The 15,328-nt window shown below is 38.7% G+C and overlaps 1 protein-coding gene across 5 annotated transcripts in view; it reads right to left on the bottom strand.

Moving 5' to 3' along the window:
- Positions 1 to 15,328, bottom strand: part of SMCHD1 (structural maintenance of chromosomes flexible hinge domain containing 1) — a 60,050-nt gene that overhangs the window by 26,814 nt on the left and 17,908 nt on the right. For all 5 annotated transcript variants that reach the window (XM_053396448.1, XM_053396447.1, XM_053396446.1 and 2 more), the window contains 13 exons: positions 14,953 to 15,059; positions 14,660 to 14,742; positions 14,099 to 14,212; positions 12,340 to 12,417; positions 12,134 to 12,253; positions 11,733 to 11,877; positions 10,148 to 10,244; positions 9,416 to 9,488; positions 8,246 to 8,385; positions 6,149 to 6,283; positions 4,549 to 4,776; positions 1,472 to 1,620; positions 3 to 91 (listed from right to left, as the gene is read on the bottom strand). In XM_053396448.1, the coding sequence (XP_053252423.1) occupies positions 3 to 91; positions 1,472 to 1,620; positions 4,549 to 4,776; positions 6,149 to 6,283; positions 8,246 to 8,385; positions 9,416 to 9,488; positions 10,148 to 10,244; positions 11,733 to 11,877; positions 12,134 to 12,253; positions 12,340 to 12,417; positions 14,099 to 14,212; positions 14,660 to 14,742; positions 14,953 to 15,059 (1,558 nt within the window). The remainder of the gene's footprint in view (positions 1 to 2; positions 92 to 1,471; positions 1,621 to 4,548; positions 4,777 to 6,148; positions 6,284 to 8,245; positions 8,386 to 9,415; positions 9,489 to 10,147; positions 10,245 to 11,732; positions 11,878 to 12,133; positions 12,254 to 12,339; positions 12,418 to 14,098; positions 14,213 to 14,659; positions 14,743 to 14,952; positions 15,060 to 15,328) is intronic.

The raw sequence follows: 15,328 nt of genomic DNA, 5'->3' as shown, positions 1-15,328 counted from the left end.
ACCAATTTCTTCTTGTAGTTTTTCACCCATTTGTATTGTATTAGATCCTTTTAATTTGCATTTAATATGTTTTGGCTCATCAGCAAGTGGTCTACAGAAACAAATACTGACAGCTTAACAGATTTGTACTTCTAAGTAAAACACAAAAAGTGCTATAATTCTTTCAAGATACAATTTCTTAAGATGTAAATGGCCGATGGAGTTGCATTCCATTTGACAGAACAGCTATGTAGTCTGGGGATGCTCCTAGATAAAATATAGTTGCTGGGGGCTCAAGTGACTGCAGTGACAAAGAATTTCTTTGGTTAGCTGTGGCAGTCTGCGGACAGGAGTAGCATTGTTACAGTAACTCTTGCACTGGTAATCCTCCAGTTGGATTACTATAAACTATGGCAGATCCTGAAGCTGTTTTAGAAGCTTCAGATAGGCTAGGCCACCTAACAATCTGCACTATCAAGATTGCATGAACCTGAGAGTTAATTAGTTGCCAATATGATACTGGGTTTAATTCAATGTGCTGGCAATGACACCTATAAAGCCCTACGTAACTTAGGACTTTAGTTGAAATTATGTCTCCTCCTGTTTCAACATTAAACTCCTTAGGGGAAGCCCTTCTTGCTAACAACTTGCTTGAGAAGATTCACTATGCAGCAATATGGAAGTGGGCAGCTCATTTGTAGAATGCCCTGCCTGCTGAGATACGCCTGCTGTCATCTCCACTTTCCTCTGATTTGCTGAGTTCCCTCTTTTTTTCTTTTGTCTAGAAGTGGACTTGTAGCTGCAGAGCCTGAAAGGAGTGCAGAGCACTTTAAAGATAGGAGGCTTTAAGAAAACAGGCCAGTAAGCCTTCAGATTTCAGTGGCCTCTCTCCTCCATGTCACACCCCTCCCCTCAAGGTGAGGGTTATGTTAAACACTTCCTCACTGTCCTTCATTATCCAACAAGGTGACATTAGCTGGGTTCTTAGATGTCTTATTATGTTTTACAGCTATATATGCTCTAGAGCTAATTTCCCAACTATAAACACACACACACACACACACACACAAACACACATATATATATATGTGTGTGTGTGTGTGCGCAGATCAAATATTTATTTAGCAAAAGTGCATTTTAAGCAATATATTCTATGTATTCCTATGATTCTTCTGTATATATACTTCACACAACACTAAGGTTATTCCATGTATCACAGCACTCAAGAGTGCGAGTATCATGAGCAACATCATTATAATGACTTATTTTAGAACTGGCTGTTTTGTGCATCTGCAGGTTATGCTTTTGCATAGCTCTTTTGCATAGCCTTTGAAGCTCTTAATGTCTAATATATGCTTGATTGTATACTGATATTTCCATACTTAAAAGTTGTTACCAATAACAGCAAACATGTTTTTGTATGCTGTAACCAACAGAAACAGCCACTGAGTAAACTTTGTAACAGGACTACAACTGAGGAAAATATACAAACCTTATTGTGAATGCACTTTCCAAAGATACATGCCCATCATGGAATGAAACTACATAATAGTGCACATCATTTACAGATGTTGGTACCTTCACATCAGGTAATAAGCCATTAACCAACTGTTCTCTATTAATCTTTGGAGTCCAATTTACCTAGTAAACAAAAAAAAATTCAATAGAGTGTGTCAGGTGTAAAAATAACATGACTGCTTACTTTTGTAACAAAATTTTAAAAATAACAGTGTCTCTGACTACGTAATAAACATTATTCCACTTTTAAACAAGTATAAATAATAGTAGCTATTTTATGGCCAATTTTTTAAGACGATATAATTATTTGATTGAAATACAAATTTAGCTTCTCTGCAGCTATTACAAGTGCACTAATAATAAAAACGCTTGTTCAGTCAATGAAGTCCATACAAATTTAAATGTTGATGTGAGAGGGATAAAATAAGAACACTAATATTTTAAGCAAGAGTAGGTTTTATTCACGAGAACAAGCAGGCTGTGGAAGTGAAATAATCAAATTGTCTGTACTGTGTTGCAAATAGATAGGACTACCAGACTCTCATTCTATCCTGCCTTACAATTTATTCAGCTTACTGTAACAGCCTGCCTTACCTAGCATGCCACTCGCTAGGATTCTTGGCCCTCCTCAGAAAATTTGGCAGCGACTTCCTCAAGGAATGAATAACTGTGATTTAGTTGTAAACTGCTGTGAAAGCTTCAAATATTCTCCTTCTGACTACACTGGAGGAAGGCAAATAAGAGCCAGTGCCTCACCCCAAGCTCATTCCTCAAGGACTAAATTCTGGTTTACTTTTACATCTGAATATAGCCCATACTTTTTATGGAGGGTGGTGGCATTTACTGGAGGACTGGAAGGGACTAATGGAATTAGTGTGAGAAGAATAGGATTTTGCACTACCTGTTGGCCAACTGTCCCTTGGTATCATGAGCACCAGTCCCATTCAACTACTGGCATAAATTTAAATATTTATTTATTTATTGCCTCCATAAACAAAATTAAGAGATTGCAAGACCTCATTTTTTTTAAAAAAAGAGAAAATGTTTAAATATTTAGGTTATGGTGTAACATAAAGCTAAATACAAAATTGGTATAGTACTAACTAAGAATGAGATACCAAAATGTTGGGCTGACTTTAATAAAAAAAATTAAACCAGTAATTTCAGCTTTATTTACATCATTATTACTTCTGGAATTAAATACTAATTATGTGCTGCATACAGAGGAAACAAGCCCCTCACCTGCATACAGCAATGCACAGATCTGCAGTGAGAGAAAAAAAGAAAAAAGAAGAGAGAGAGAAAGGGAGAGACTGCTTATACGGGAACCTACATATTCCAAGAGAAAGGATCCAGAGAGAGGACTGGATCATTCCCATAATCTTCATTTCAAGCAAATCTATTAACTACCACAAAGTATATGAAATATGAAAAAACCCCAAATTATTGAAACTTTTAAAACATTAAATAGCATAAATCCAAATATACTCAGGGCTTGGTCAGATTAAAACATCACCATATCAATTAACTGCTGTGTGTTAAATAGTTTCTGCTCAGGTTCTTGAAGCTGTCATGATATAGAGAGAAATCCAACATGACATGTAAGTTGTCATAGAGTAGACAAGATTTGAGGCGAGAGAAGATCTGTGGCATGAGCAGCCTCGCTGACATTTCTACCCTCATTCTATATGTATTTTGTCTAAGCTCTGCAGAGAGACTGCACTCCTGCCCATCATCCCATACGCAGATAGAAGTCCACATTCCTCTTACATATCAGAAGCTTCTACATGCATTTCTGCCTGTAAAGATCTGGGTATTATCACCTGTGGAACAGATGATTGATTGTGGGGTGGTGGGTGTCAGAAAGGACTATGTTTAGCCTTAAAGTTCATGATGGAACATGGGCCAGTGGTCCCTGGTATGTGCTAGATGCTGACCGTTTAGCGTTTTATAGGTCAACACCAGTATTTAGAGAGAAGGTAGATCACTGGAGTAGTTGTCCAGTATTTGTTCATCTTATATGACTCTGCTGCCTAAAAGCATTCAATTTTAAAATCTCTGATATTTTACTCCCATCAGTACACTGCAAAATGTCCCTTAAATGCTCACTTTGGTTTGATATTCATAAACATGATTGCCAAGTGCACTCTTCACTGGCATACAAAAAGTAGTGGAAATGGTTGAATTATTAACATAAATAAAAGCCTTCTTCATTTGAAATCCTGTTATGCTTGAATTTCTAGTTTTGTGGCTCTCTGATCAAAGCTTAAATTCTGTGTGGAACAAAACTAGAGCTAAAATTTTAGACTTTCCACCTTGCGCAGAAAATTTTAAATTTGCCATAGTACAGCCTCTTGTCCGCCTGATATACAATGACTTTCCCTAAGCTCTGGGATTTCTTCACAGCTATTCACTTTCAAACCATGTCAAAATGCTTGGCAGATACTGCTGTATTCCGTTGGCACAATGAATTTGTAGAGCTTCTGAGTTGGGAAGACCTCCCACACTACTATAATTAAGTTATCTTTCCTCCAAGGAGCTTCAAGTGAGAAACAGTACATGCTTCTCCCCTTGTCTGTTTTAGCCTCACAAGAACCCTATTAGGTTGAAAGGTGATGACTGGCCCAGCTAGTCTTCTATATTACACTATTCTCTCTGTATATTTTCAGCCATAATTTAAATTTCTTAGTGTTATTTTAACTCATGGTTGAGTCCTATTCAGAAACATGGTTTGATGGCCTAGGAGCATATACATATGTCTGTTGTTACCTCCCCTGAGGAAGCCTAGAAATTCGAATTATGTAAATAAACTATGGAACAACCATGGAAAATGTGCCTTTCAGATGTCATGATATATCCCACTTTCTCACACAGCTTAGGTTGAATTCCTTCAAAAAAGCAATGGAAATACTGATGTAAACAAAGCAAATGTTTTCTTTTTATAGTATTTTTGTTATGGTAACCTTTCCTCTTGTCCTTAATACGGTACTGCCTGATCACAAAACTAATGTTTATGTTGAATCAAAGTTCTAACGTCCTAAAAATACCAACCTTAACTTTTTCAGCCAGCGTGGGAGTTATTACTATTTCTCTGTCCCCTTCATCATACATGTGGAAGATGAGATTCTGCATCACATCACCTGCAACCCAGTTAATTTCATCCTGGTGTTGGATCTGCATAGCTTTTTCTCCCTCGATGCTAAAAATTTGTAATCTTGCAACAGATCTACTGGGAAGCAATTTAATAGTCTTCTCCAATGGTGGTACACTTTTACAACTCTAATAATAAAAAGGAGAAAGGAAAACAGAAGAAGTAACTGGAATTGTACCACTTCACAGATACACTTACACTGAGGTTCTGTAATCTAACCTCATGGTAATTTTAGCATATTGGTCAGTATGTTTCTGAATTATTATTATTATTATTATTATTATTATTATTATTATTAATAATACTCCGCACATCTGGCTGGGTTTCCCCAGGCACTCTGGGCGGCTTCCAACAAAATATTAAAATACAATAGTCTATCAAACATTAAAAACTTCCCTAAACAGGGCTGCCTTCAGATGTCTTCTAAAAGTCTGGTAGTTGTTTTTCTCTTTGACATCTGGAGGGCGTTCCACAGGGCGGGTGCCACTACCGAGAAGGCCTTCTGCCTGGTTCCCTGTAACTTGGCTTCTCGCAGCAAGGAAACCACCAGAAGGCCCTCGGCGCTGGACCTCAGTGTCTGGCAGAATGATGGGGATGGAGATGCCACATGCTGGCAATCACAGGTGGTCAGTCTGCTGTTGCACTCCTGTCCCACTTGCAAACTTCCCACAAGCATCTGGTTGGCCAGTGCGAGAAAAGGATGCTGGACTAGACAGGTCACTGGCCTGATCCAGCAATCTTGTCTTATGTTTATCATTTTATTTTCTTACCATGTTATGTTCTGAACACCAAAGGAAGATATTGCTACAAAAAAGGCCAACAAATTGGACATAAATAAAATAAAAAACTACACACACTAGACTAGCCAATATGGGAGACTGAGAAAATTACAAATGAAAGTCAGCAAGAAAAGCTGAATCAAGTGGTTTGGAGGCAAGGAATAAGCTGAGGAAGGGAGAGAATAGCTTTCTTTGAAGTTACAGTGTGCCCTTCCCTTGAGCAGTACAGGAAGCTAATAGCACTTAGAAACATCTGACACTCAAATGAGAAATGAAGTTCATAGTAGGTGATGGATTACAAAGGAGAGATTTTTTAGATGTGTTGTATGTGTATACAAGCAACCCCTATGAAGAGAGAGTCCTGAACTTTCTAGTTTAAAAATAAGGGACTCATCAGGCCCCTTCAGTCCATGCTAGATGGTCCTGGGGTTCAGAGGGACTTTTGACCTAAATGAGGGGTGAAATAGGTTGGAAATGTCTAATCATATTTATCAAGGACAACCAATTTCTCATTATTCAAAGATATCGGTAATCCAGAAGAATATAAGGGCAACTACATACAGAGTAAGATAGGGTCATTTCCACTGATCCAGCCACCTGCGGAAAGAATTTCATGCAGCAATATTGCCCACATCTCAACCAATGGAAATTAGAGCATTCAAGTGCCATAGATCACTAAATGGTAACAAGTAGCAAAAACATTACAGCTATTTCAACTTACAGGTATTTCAAACCTTGCTTTAAGCGTCTGATCTTTCTTTATATTCTCTACATGCAGAACTGATCCAGTTAATATATTTATCCCACCACTGCTGCAATCCACAGCATATACAGGAAGGCCTGGAGCTCCTGAAAACTAAAAAAAACACATCGTAAATAAGAGTTTTCATATCAATAGGAGGGCACAAAGCAAGGGTTGAGAACCTTTTTCAGCCTGAGGGTTGGATTTCCACATTTTCAACCCTTCTGGGGGCTGCATGCTATTGATGGGTAGGGTCAAGAGGGGAAAAGCAGGCAGGGCAAGGGGCAAAAGTGGGCAGAGTAATGGTTGAGACACTTTGTACAGTATGCTATGTTCCACACACAGACATACTGTATCTTCTATCCAAGCAAGCAAAAGGCATTATTCTAATACAATGACACATTTCAGCCGGGCAAAAGCATTCGAAGAAAGCAGGGAGGGAGCCAGTGAACTGTGTGGTGGCCAGGGGAGTGTCCTGAGGGCCGGATATAAAAACTTGGGAGGATCACAGTTCCCCACCCCTTGGATAAAGGTACCGAGTAACGGAATAAAAATCTCAGAAATAATTGAAGTACGTTGGGGGGGGGGGGGAGTTTTGCCATAAAGAAAAGGATGAATAATTCTTATTAAGAAATTTTCATGACTGCCTATCACAAAAGCTAATTTGATTCATTTAAATAACATCTTTATAAAAAGGTAAAAGGTAAAGGTACCCCTGACCATTAGGTCCAGTCGTGACCGACTCTGGGGTTGCGGCGCTCATCTCGCTCTATGGGCCGAGGGAGCCGGCGTTTGTCCGCAGACAGCTTCCAGGTCATGTGGCCAGCATGATTAAGCCGCTTCTGGCGAACCAGAGCAGCACACGGAAACGCCGTTTACCTTCCCGCTGGAGCGGTCGGTACCTATTTATCTACTTGCACTTTGACGTGCTTTCGAACTGCTAGGTTGGCAGGAGCTGGGACTGAGCAACGGGAGCTCACCCCGTTGCAGGGATTCGAACCGCCGACCTTCTGATCAGCAAGTCCTAGGTTCTGTGGTTTAACCCACAGCGCCACCTGTATCCCCCTAACATCTTTATAAATTAGGTTAATTCAAACCCATGTGTTCTTTTTGAGAGATTCATGAAGTAGCCTGAAATAAAGTGCCACACCATATAAAATTAAAACTCTAGTACTTCCTGTACTATAATTAATTAATTAATCTAATCTCAAGTTATTAAATAAGTAGTAGCACCAAGCCAAAGCACAAAGGACACAAGTCAACCCCTGAAACCAAAAGAAATCCCTTCAAGCAAACAGGGAGCACTGCAGGGCAACAAAATGCATCAATGCAGAAAAAACTGCATAGAAAATCAGAGACTACTGTTTCCAAGAAACAACAGCAACAAACACCAAACACAACTGAGAAGTAACACAACAGCACGCAAGAAGCACAAGTCTGAGCAAAGCTGAATAGCGTGAGACACAGCCTCTCCAGAGCGAAGGCAGAAGTAACCTGGTAGGGGCTAGTTGGATATGAGCAAAGCCCCCTTAATCAGCTGTAATCCTGCCTTCAAGCATCAAATGGAAATCTCATTCCACCGAGAGAACATTTTCACTCGAAGGAAGAAAGTAAAAGCAAAAATCTGCTCAGGGGTTTAAATATATAAAAAAATGTAACTGCAAACTTCAATTGCACAGTAACTTATAAAAATATTTTGAACATAGTAGTTAACTATGGCATATTTAAAATTACCCTGATACAAAGAATGGATTGCAATGCTATTTTTCTAGAAAAAGTGGTGCCGGAACTTACCATGAACACCTCCCTAGTTCTCTTATAATGGCAATGGGGCCCACCTGAGAGGTGCTGGAACTGAGTTCTGGTGAGTTCCTGCTGAAAAATGAAGCAAGGGGGCAAGGAAGACAATCTCTAATTCATTTCTGAGGAAGGATGGGCCTCTACCCTCGAATTTTTGATGCTTGTATACAGTGTCAGAGGCAATTTTTCAGTAATATAACACTGAGATAATTGCACTAGTCCAATTGCACTAATGTCCTATTTTTTAAAGAAGAAGAACAGAAGCTGTTGACCTACCTTGCAATGAACTATTAGTTTTGGTTGTGCTGTTATGTTGCCTACTTCATCCAGCACTTCAACCTGGAAAGGAAATGCTGTTCCATTTTCAATTTTCAATGTCTCAGTGTCTGGTTTGACATTTAGCTGCCATGGTGGACCTGTTTATAAACTAAAGTTTAGTTTCGGTTTTCAAAACGAACAACCAAGACAGCTTTGAAAGAGTCAAAAACATTTTTTTAAAAAATTGCTATACAGCAAGTTTTAAGAATAATTCCCAAGTTTTTATTCAATGGAACTGAAATAAAAGTTATTTAATATGCAGCTGAAAACACCAATTTTGTTGTACAGAAGGTAACATTTATGGTATCACCACTTAAGGCATAAATTGGATTAATATTATGTTGGGGGGGGAAATCTCCCCTCAAAATTAAGTTTAAGAGAAACTGGTTTTGAGTTATACCTTCTGGGATGAGGCCACATAATACCATGTTACATCTGATTATGGCTCCAGAACAGACACCTATTTTTATTTAATTCAAACTTTTAAAAAAACTTCCATAGAAACTTTCATTTTTTACCAACAACAACAACAAAACTTTATTAGCAAAGCCAACAGGCCACAGCTGTACAAGAGTTAAAAATAAAAATAGAGATAAAAGGAGGAAAAGAACAATCACCTGAGTGGAATACAGAAATGAAATATAAAACCTGATATGGATCATGAAATAGCATTAAATAAAGAACAACCAGAATTAAACCTGCAGAAACAGACTCATTTGGAAAGGGTTGGTAGAAAAGAAAATATTCCAGCAAGCATCAAAAACAACATTGGGGCTTACTTCAGTTCAAAGGAAGAGAATTCCAGAGACCGGGTACCACAACTTTACTGTAGGGGCATCTTATATCATCAATAGATCTTCATCAAGACATGTAACTAATTGGGGTGTGATGTAGAAAGATAGATAGCTTCTTTGATACCCTGGTCCAGAACTATAAAGGGTCCTATCTAACAGTAGTAAAATCTTGAATCTAGCTTATTAACACATTGGCAGTGACATGCTACCAATAGGTTGTCCCAGAGAGCAGAAGTATTTTGTACTAGCTGCAGCTTCTGGACCAAATTCAAGGACAGGCCCATGTAAAGTGGATCACATTAATGAAGTCATACATTTCAAACATTTCACTAACCTGGAAGAAGTTTAATTTTCAAAATTTGGGATTCCTCCTTCAGGCCAGGAAGAGTAACTTTCAGATTGAAGTTCTATTGAAAAATATAATTTTAAAAGTCAATGTTAAATAATGCCCATGAATTTTTTTTTGTTCAGTTTTCAAAGTGAATAATCCTGTAAAGCAATTATATATTTCCACCCCCTAGGAAATGACTTAAAATGTTCCACTTTTAATCTTTACTCTTGTCTAATACCCTCAGCTACTTAACTGAGGTTCTTAACTGAGGCTCCTTCTATTTCAAAATCCTACATTAAGACACACTTACAGTAATCCCAACATAAGTAAGTGGTACTTGAAACAGTGGTAAGGAAATTGCACCCAGAGAAGGTGGACCGGGGGGGGGGGCAGGACACAGACGAAGCTCCCTGAGGCTTGCCTCACAAAATGGGGCAGGGGGCGCACTCACGCACCACAGTCCAGGAGAGTTGGTGACAGCATTGCCACCCACCCTCTGTCGGAGCTGCCAGGCTGACGCCTCACAGCCTCAATCTGCCCCATGGGTCAGGCTTGACTTCTAGAATACTTGACTTAATAATCTACAAACTAATTATTGAATATAAAATATATAGAAAATATTTTAGGTAAATATTTTAATTCTTATGAAAAAGAACTATGATTCTTTAGAAAACAAGTATGCAGCCACATATTTATTAAAAGTAAGCAATGCATTTTTGCCATAATTCAACTTACCTTGCCCTGGTTATTGTTTACCAGGCCTTTAGCAGTTACACCCTTAATGGCACAATTTGGTCCTTTATCTATTTCTTCATACTGTAATGTTAAGCCACTACAAACACAAGTGAAAATAATTTTAAGAACTAAAGTGACCATTTTAAAATTGCAACTAAATAATACATAATGTGGAGTTACCCATGAGGGCTCTTTCTGAATATACAGAATATTCTGTGATGATGAGTGACCCTTCTCATTCACTTCAGAAGACTAAAATTCCAGAAGCTTCTGAAACCTCTACTGTGGATCAGCCCTCTTGGTTTTGGATGCTCCCAAAAGTGAGGAATAAGCAAAATGCAAAACTGTGGACTTGCTATTTTAATGTTGCACAGAAAAGAGAGGGCTACTATCAGGACGCGGGTGGCACCGTGGTCTAAACCACTAAGCCTTGGGCTTGCCGATCAAAAGGCTGGCAGTTCGAATCCCCGCGACGGGGTGAGCTCCTGTTGCTCGGTCCCAGCTCCTGCCAACCTAGCAGTTCGAAAGCACGCCAAAAAGTGCAAGTAGATTAATAGGTACTGCTCCAGCGGGAAGCTAAATGGCGTTTCTGTGCACTGCTCTGGTGACGGTGTTCCGTTGCGCCAGAAGCAGCTTAGTCATGCTAGCCACATGACCTGGAAAAACTGTCTGCAGAGCAGACAAACGCCGGCTCCCTCAGCCTGTAAAGTGAGATAAGAGCCGCAACCCCAGGGTCATTCGCTACTGGTCTTAAATGTCTGGGGTCCCTTTACCTTTACCTTTACTGTCAGGATGACTATGGGGAACAACTCCCCACCAGAGGAAAATTAAAGGCCCAGGGCCCAGGTGTCTGTCTATGATCAGAAATAACTCTTATGGGTCAATCCAACACTATTTTCTTGGTTTGGGAATGATAACACCCTGTCCAGATTGGGCACTGCTGCAAAATATTCAAATTGCCTAGTTTTTTTTGGGGGGGGCACTGTACTTTGTACACTGTATAAGACAGCTCAAAAGAATGATAGACAATTCAGTTAAATAGGTAAAGATTATGGCTTAATTCCATATTTTAGGGACACGTCCTCTTAACCCAAGATACCTGAAATATTGTCTCACTCCTGTATATTCTCAATCGATCACTGTCTAGCATCACTGCTTTTCACTGTAGGCAAGAAAAATACTGAGACACTGCTCCTTCTAATGAAATTAGTCTTTTCTCCTGAATTAGATGGGAGGAATGTCCCATCAGCATACAGAATCCTTCCATGTTAAAAATACTGTGAAAAATCCCAGTTTAAGAACTCCATTCATTTTGCATGGGCAAAAAGCCACAGTTGTGATACAGCAAGCACCTGTCATCTCCTCCTGCATTAACACCATGTAACCTCAAAACTGTGTAAGAATTCAAGAGACGATATCTTAGTTTTTGGTGCAAAGGAGACAGATCACTAGTTTCTGAAAAGAAAAGCACCTAGCTGTGTGTGCACAACATTTATCTGGGACCCACTGGATTGGGGAAAACAGAGAAAATACAAATCTTTATTTAAGAATACTAAATAAACAAAATAATTAAAATGACAGTTACCTAGCCTCAAGAATTGGCACAATATCATCTGTCAGATGAGTAGCATGACCAAATTCATCCTGGACATCTAGAGGAATATTGAATGGATGCCCAACTCGAAATGAGGGATCCAAAAGACCTATTGAAAACTTCTGAGGCTTGCCCTCTGAGGTAGATGGGGGGAAACAATGTTATTACAATGAAATTGTTTAGTGGTTTAATTCTAGTCATTCTTCACCCATCTGAATACAGCCTGAATGCTTCAACTCATTTATATTTGATTAACACTTTCAGTAACGTTTTCAACATTTAATCCAACTTTAAATAGAAAAATAGTATTTTACTGAGTGTGTCACTGCTAACTTCTGCATGCAAAGAACAGGCACTGACTGGTTAAAATACAACAACAGTATTAACCTTACCTATTATATTAAATTTAAATGTTTCTGATGGAAGAGGTCTTACTGCAAAAGTGTCGGCATTGCTTTCATTCAACACCACTTGCAGTTTCAATGTGTAGGATCCAAGTTTAGTAATATTTTCTGTGTATAATCAGAAACAAAAGTTTAAAATGAAATAATCAAAATATTGCTCAACTGTAAGGTAGATTTAAAGCAAAAACACTCACCCATTCTTTTGAACCAGTAAGGCCATTTTCCCCCATGCTGACTGATATGAGAAATGATTTCCTTATCTCCATGATGGGCTTAAATAGGGGGAAGGAAGAAAACACATATAAAAATTGTGCCAAGGTATCTTTAAATGCATTAGGTTGCAAACAAATAATACAGGATATAAGTGTATTTTAATAATAATATTAAGGTAACTCAATAAGGGGTTACTCTGCCCACACCAGTGTTGTGTCTACTTAAAAAAACAACCCCACACTAGTTTTGTTGCTGTCTTCAAAACTGGTGCTCTTGGAGTGTGTGCCAGATAAGGCCTCCAAGTCAGGGGATAACCACCCCTACATTAACAGTTTGGTGAAGGTGAACTGAGAATTAAATTGAAAGTGATGTAGGCTTGATTCAGCCGCAGCCATGTTATTTAAAATGACACTGATTTTGCTTAAATGTCCCCTAAAGGAAACCAACAGGATTAGAAAATTAGGCGGCTGGCAGGAAATGTAGAGGTTCACTACTTTTCAAACGCCTTAGTAGCTGAATGAAAAATGGTAGTTGCTAGGAGCCTAATCTTCCTCTCGCCCCTTGTGCATTTGCACAAGGTCAAAAATAATCCTACTTCGCATCCCAGCTCCATCTGGAACTTGGGGTGAGGAAGGTCATCCCTTTCCAGGTAGGTTGACTGAATTCTAGGAAAATTAAATGATGAATTTTTGAAGCATGACTTAAAAGTTTCCTATTGCTATTTCTTCATGTTTCCTAAAGGTTGGGGCAAATTTGGCTACTAAACAATGTTAATTAACAACTAAACATAGTATTAATGTTGTTTCATTCTCATAATTAAGCCTTGCATCTCTTAGTAATACTGTATACATTTCGCATGCTTTCCTCTTTTTTTACCTACAAAGGATATATTTTAAATATATTCCTATATAGGGTCTTTCTTACTACTAGCACCCATGAGTCTGCAACGTTAACAGCACAATCCAATTTACTTAGAAGTATATCCACTTGAGTTCAATTAGGACTTTCTTCCAAATAAGTGAGCACCAGACTGCTGCTTAAATATGGGAATATAGGAACCTATACAATGCACAATTTTATATTCTTTTTCCAGAGTTGCTCCTTCTTACCTTCACAAAATGTAGCAAAGAAAAATGAAGTGCCCATGACTGATGCACTAAAGAATAGTTGATTGCTTTAGTCTGCCCAGAAACAGCTAACACAACCTTGTAAATAAATCCTCTAAAGTTAGTAGCCTGCAAGAAAATTACTAGCCTGAAATGTGCTGGCTAAGTCAGCATGGCTAGTAGCTAGGGAGTGGGAGTCTAACAACATCTGGAAGGCCATAGATCCCCCATTGCTGCTTTAGAGGAATATACTTTAAAATGCATCAGGACTTTAAGTGTTTAACACATGAGACATTGTGTTATCCTAATGCAGAGCTTTCCAAACTGTGTGTCACGACACGTTAGTGTGGCAGCTGCATTATAATAATTTATTTATACCCCACCCATCTGGCTGAGTTTCCCCGGCATTGTGTAGGTGTGTCACATGAAAGCTCCCCACGCTCCTCCCGGGACTAGAAAGCAGTTAGTTTGGTTTGCTAGTAAAACTGAATTGCTGTGCCACAAAATGATGCATGTCTAAAAAATGTGTCACCAACATGAAATGTTTGGAAAGCTCTGTTCTAATGGCTAGTGTATCAAACCTCAATATAATAATGTTTTAAAATAATCTAATGAAAACAGATTGTATTCTTACAATGAAAAATGACCTTAAGTTCCACAAGCAATTTCTTCGCTGCTCCATGACCTGACCCTGGAAGCTTTTGCATAGGCTCTCCTTTTTTATTCAATATTTCAATTCTTAGTGCTCCTATAAATAAAAAAAAGAACACCCCCCAAATACATTAAACACATCCAAGTGTAAGTTCTTTTCAAACTCCACTTGTCCATGAGTAATATTTAAATTACACTACAAATTAGATACACACATGGTCCATAGAAGTGGATTGGTAGAACATGATATTCCAACCCCCTTCTCTCCTTAGCAGCCTCTCCAAAAGTCAGAGAACCCTCTTGAAAGAGCTGTGTTGTGTTGGGGGAGACAAAAGCTTGAAAATCAGGCAGAGACACTTTCCATAAGTGCTAGTTCCCTTCATGGAAGTTCCCTCTACCTGATTATTGATGACCCCACTTCCCCCTTAGTCTCCTGTGCCATAGCTCATATTATTCAGGAGGATCCTTTTAGAAGGTATGATGAGCTGCTGGTGGGAGGAATGTCACTTTTTTCTAGATCCAACCCTTTATCATTAACACATACCTATGGTAGCTCCTGCAAGCTTGGTTTCATTTGGTAATAATTCATCTCCTTCGGGCCATGTTACTGACAACCTATCAGGAAGCCTAATTAAAAAAAAAAGTTATTATTTACATTTTTGGCACTGCAAGCTTTAATCAATTAAATCTGCTAGATTAATTCATTTAAACCATGTTGTGAACTGCTCTGAGATCTACAGATGAAGGGCGGTATACAAATTTAATAAATATAAATAAACACAGCCTGCATATTTTTGAATTAACAGGTTAGCTTTTCATTGGCTTATATAAACTTACTTGGAAATTTCCTCTTCAATGTATTTCTTCACTGCTTTGTTGGAAACGGAACGATCAAGTTTGCATATTGGTATAACCTTGATTTCATCATAGAGTCCCTCGGGTTCCTGAAAAGTTAAGCTACTTATTTATAAATGACTTCTGATAAGGAAGCATAGAATTAAATTATATCTGGATTCAGATACATAGAACTTTATATCATCATGGGCAGAACAATCCAATGAGGGCTGGAAGTGGTAAATCTGTGCCCCTGGAACCAACAAATCCTGAGCCTACCCAATCTCACGTTGGCTAGGGCAGAAGGTGCAGGGTTGGAAAGTAGAGGAAAAGAATTATGCTAGCATCAGGGCTGATATTTTTTCCCAGTCAGGGGAAT

Source organism: Podarcis raffonei, chromosome 7 (assembly GCF_027172205.1).
Source record: "Podarcis raffonei isolate rPodRaf1 chromosome 7, rPodRaf1.pri, whole genome shotgun sequence".
Classification (NCBI taxonomy): Eukaryota; Metazoa; Chordata; class Lepidosauria; order Squamata; family Lacertidae; genus Podarcis; species Podarcis raffonei.
Note: the sequence above shows the minus strand (reverse complement) of the source record. Positions and strands in the feature narration are given on the sequence as shown.